The sequence below is a fragment of the Fukomys damarensis genome, unplaced genomic scaffold, assembly GCF_012274545.1.
Source record: "Fukomys damarensis isolate Sample0158 unplaced genomic scaffold, DMR_v1.0_HiC HiC_scaffold_37, whole genome shotgun sequence".
NCBI classification, from domain to species: Eukaryota; Metazoa; Chordata; class Mammalia; order Rodentia; family Bathyergidae; genus Fukomys; species Fukomys damarensis.
In genome coordinates, this window is record NW_022900949.1 from 11,083,310 (window position 1) to 11,086,275 (window position 2,966).

Below are 2,966 nucleotides of genomic sequence, written 5' to 3' on the forward strand. Positions count from 1 at the left end.
GCAGACTTGCGCTCTCTGCGGGAGCCCTGCGCAGTCGGGCGCGCACTCGCAGCGCGGGCGACCCCCCAGCATACGGCACGCCTTGCCAGGGCCACACTGCACGCTGTCGCAGGAATCTGCGGACACAGAACACGCGCGTGTGGGTCCTCCTTCGGGTCGGGGTCCGGGCAGAGTCCAGGTGCGCCTGGGTTGGGGTCTCCATCGCAGTGAGCGACCAAGTCTCTGCCCACAATCTGGGGTCCCGTCGGTGCCCCATTGTCCGCCAATGAGACTGGGTGACAGCAGCCCCCTGCAGCCTCATTTCTCAGCTAGGGAAACTGAGGTCTGGCTGGGAGAAACCTCGCTGCCTCCCACTCCTCCGTTTCAAAGCGCTGTTTCTGGCATTCTCCCAATCACCATTTTTACAGACAAGGAAACCGAGGCCAGGCCACAGCTGCCAGTGCAGAGGATCCGGGAGCACCTCAGCTCGAGGACTCCGGGCCAGCCCCTGATGGGCACCAGCTCTGTGCTTGTGGAGCTGGACCATAGGTTCTGACCACTCCAACCTCAGTTTCCCTGTGTGTAGCAGGGGCCGGAAGATCTCACCTTAGGGTGAGGAGGGGCAAGCGCCCCCCCCACGCCTCCCACCGGGGCATGTGGGCCGTACACAGGCACCTCCCACGCTGCCTGCCCACACGCACATCTGGAACCACTCGGCCAAGTGGCTTCATTGCAAGCGAGAACAGAAGAGCGGCCAAGTTCCCATCCCGAAGGCCAAATTGGTGTGTGTGGGGGTGTCCTGGGCCACCTCATGCCCAGGCCAGGCACATTTTGAAGTCTGTCCTTCTTCCAGAAGTCTGTCCTCCTTCCAGGGAGAGAGAAGTCCGGAAGTGGGTGCCCAACAGGGTGCTCAGGACCACCCACCCAGGCCGATCTGGGATTAATCACGTTTCAGAGCCGGGCTGGGCTACAGCCACGACTGGCCTTCAGGTCTTCAAGCCTCTGCTTCTGCCTCCTGCCTGTCCCCCTGCTAGGACAGACCCAGCAACTCCTAATCATCTCCCAACCCCCTGTCATTAATGCCCACGTCCTTTAACTCCTGGCCCAACTCCCTCTGTGTGCCCTTGGAGGCTCAGACTTTACCACAAAGGGCCAGGAAGGGTCCTCTGAGGCAGAGGATGTCTGGACTCATCTGCTCTTAGTGTGGTGTGGGGGGTGAATTTCTTAGAGCTCGGTCCAGAGAGGCACAGCCTGTTGGACACACATTTGGTGGGGTGAGAACCCTGGTGCAGACAGCAGCACCACCCTGAGCCAGGACAGCCACTTGGGAAAACCCCTTCCCACCAGCTAGGCGTGGGCCAGGCCCCTCTCCACCAGGTGGGCATTGCTAACCAGGCTGGGGCTCTGCGTGGTGAAGTTGGGGGTTTCTCAGACTCCTCCCAAATCCTCCGCTGTGGGAGGCCAAAGGCTGGGAAGCTGGGTCATGGCCCCAGCCTTCTGTGACCACCTTGCATATTCCTGTGACAGGGAGCTCAGCCCCATTATCCTCCCTTCAATCACAGACATTAAGTTGCGCCGGGCCAGAGCGGAGCCACCCCCCTACCCCCGGCCATGGCCACTCCTGGGATAGAGGTCCTCACCTTTGCATGGCAGACAGTGGACAAGGCCCAGGAAGCCCAGAAGGTTGATCTTGTTTTCGGGTTGGGTGTAGTTGGACCAGGCAGTGTCGATGCTACCAGAGGCACAACACTCCGCCTGGCTCACGTCTGTCCTCAGCACCAGGCTACAGGTGGCCTCAGGGCCCTGCTGGAGCCAGCACACCCCACCTGCGGGCAAGGAGGGGACAGTGCCTATGCTCTGGGCCTCTCCCAGAGACCAGCTGCTGCAATGGCTCAGTAGCAGTGGGGCAGACACTGGGCCCCAACACAGGAAGGAGGGGCACAGGTACCCTGGGGGACCCCTGCTGCCCCCGAGTTCCCGGTCAGCCCCCACCTGGCTGTCTCCAGGCCTGAGAGCAGGTAGCTTGCCCAAGTGGTCAAATGCCGGAAGGCTTCGCCCATCAGGGTCACCGGGCGCGGAGCTCTCCTCCCGCCTCTGCCCTCAGTCTAGACAGCGCCCGAGGGCGCGCAGAGCCCCCCGCTGGGCAGCCCCCCCTCTCCTGACCCGCCTCTTACTCACTCTAACTCGGGAACATTCCCCGGGCATGAGCTCACCATCTCCCCGGGGACTCGGCCTTCGGGGAGGGGGCTCTCTCTCCCCTGCGCCAGACTGGGGTGCAGCTGCGGGGAGGCCGTGGGGGTGTCCGGGAGGTAGAGGTCCCTCCGGTTCTTCACCTTTAAAGGGGGGCGGGGACCAGCTGTGGCCCCCACCTCACCGCTCTCTCTGGCTCGGGACACCGCTGAGGCCTTCTAGGGACTCTCTCTGGGGACCCAGCATCTCTTCTACGAACAGGAAAACTGAGGCTGGGAGTGAGGGTGTCACTTGTCACCTCGCAAGTTTCAGGTACAGGTTCCCCTTCCCAGCCCCATCTCGGGAGGATTGCAGATCCCAGCTGGAGTTTCCAGTCCAGCCGCCCAGTGCTGCCTCTGTCCGAAGCCTCAGGACCCATCCAGACCCGGTCGGGGTTGGTGCCACTTACAGGCTGTGTGAGCCTGAGACTCAAGTTTCCCCAGCTGGAAAGTGGGAGAACCCACAGGCTTGGGTTCTTCTGCCGATTCAGAAGTAGAGTTAAGCCCCCGATTAACGTCCAGCGGTGTCCTTACCGACCTCGCTCTGCCCCCTCCGCAGACCCCACCACCAGCAACCCGGACCCTAGACTGGCAATCTGCAGACCACGTGGGTAACCACCACACCCGCCCTTCCCTCAGCCCCACTCACCAGGCGCCGGGTTCTCCGAGCCTACAGCACCTACGAAGCCCACGGCCCAGGCCAAGGCCCCCCAGGGGAGCGGCCACAGCGGCCCCCGCACCCCGGGACGCATGGTGAAG

At 62.9% G+C, this 2,966-nt stretch overlaps 1 protein-coding gene across 1 annotated transcript in view; it reads right to left on the reverse strand.

Moving 5' to 3' along the window:
- The window catches only part of Fstl3 (follistatin like 3), a 5,211-nt gene extending 2,251 nt beyond the window's left edge, over nucleotides 1–2,960 (reverse strand). Inside the window, exons 1-3 of the mRNA XM_010635145.1 lie at nucleotides 2,857–2,960; nucleotides 1,620–1,805; nucleotides 7–116 (exon numbers count right to left, since the gene is read on the reverse strand). Coding sequence (XP_010633447.1) covers nucleotides 7–116; nucleotides 1,620–1,805; nucleotides 2,857–2,959 — 399 coding nt within the window. The 5' untranslated portion in view covers nucleotide 2,960. The remainder of the gene's footprint in view (nucleotides 1–6; nucleotides 117–1,619; nucleotides 1,806–2,856) is intronic.
- Nucleotides 2,961–2,966: the final 6 nt, after the last annotated feature.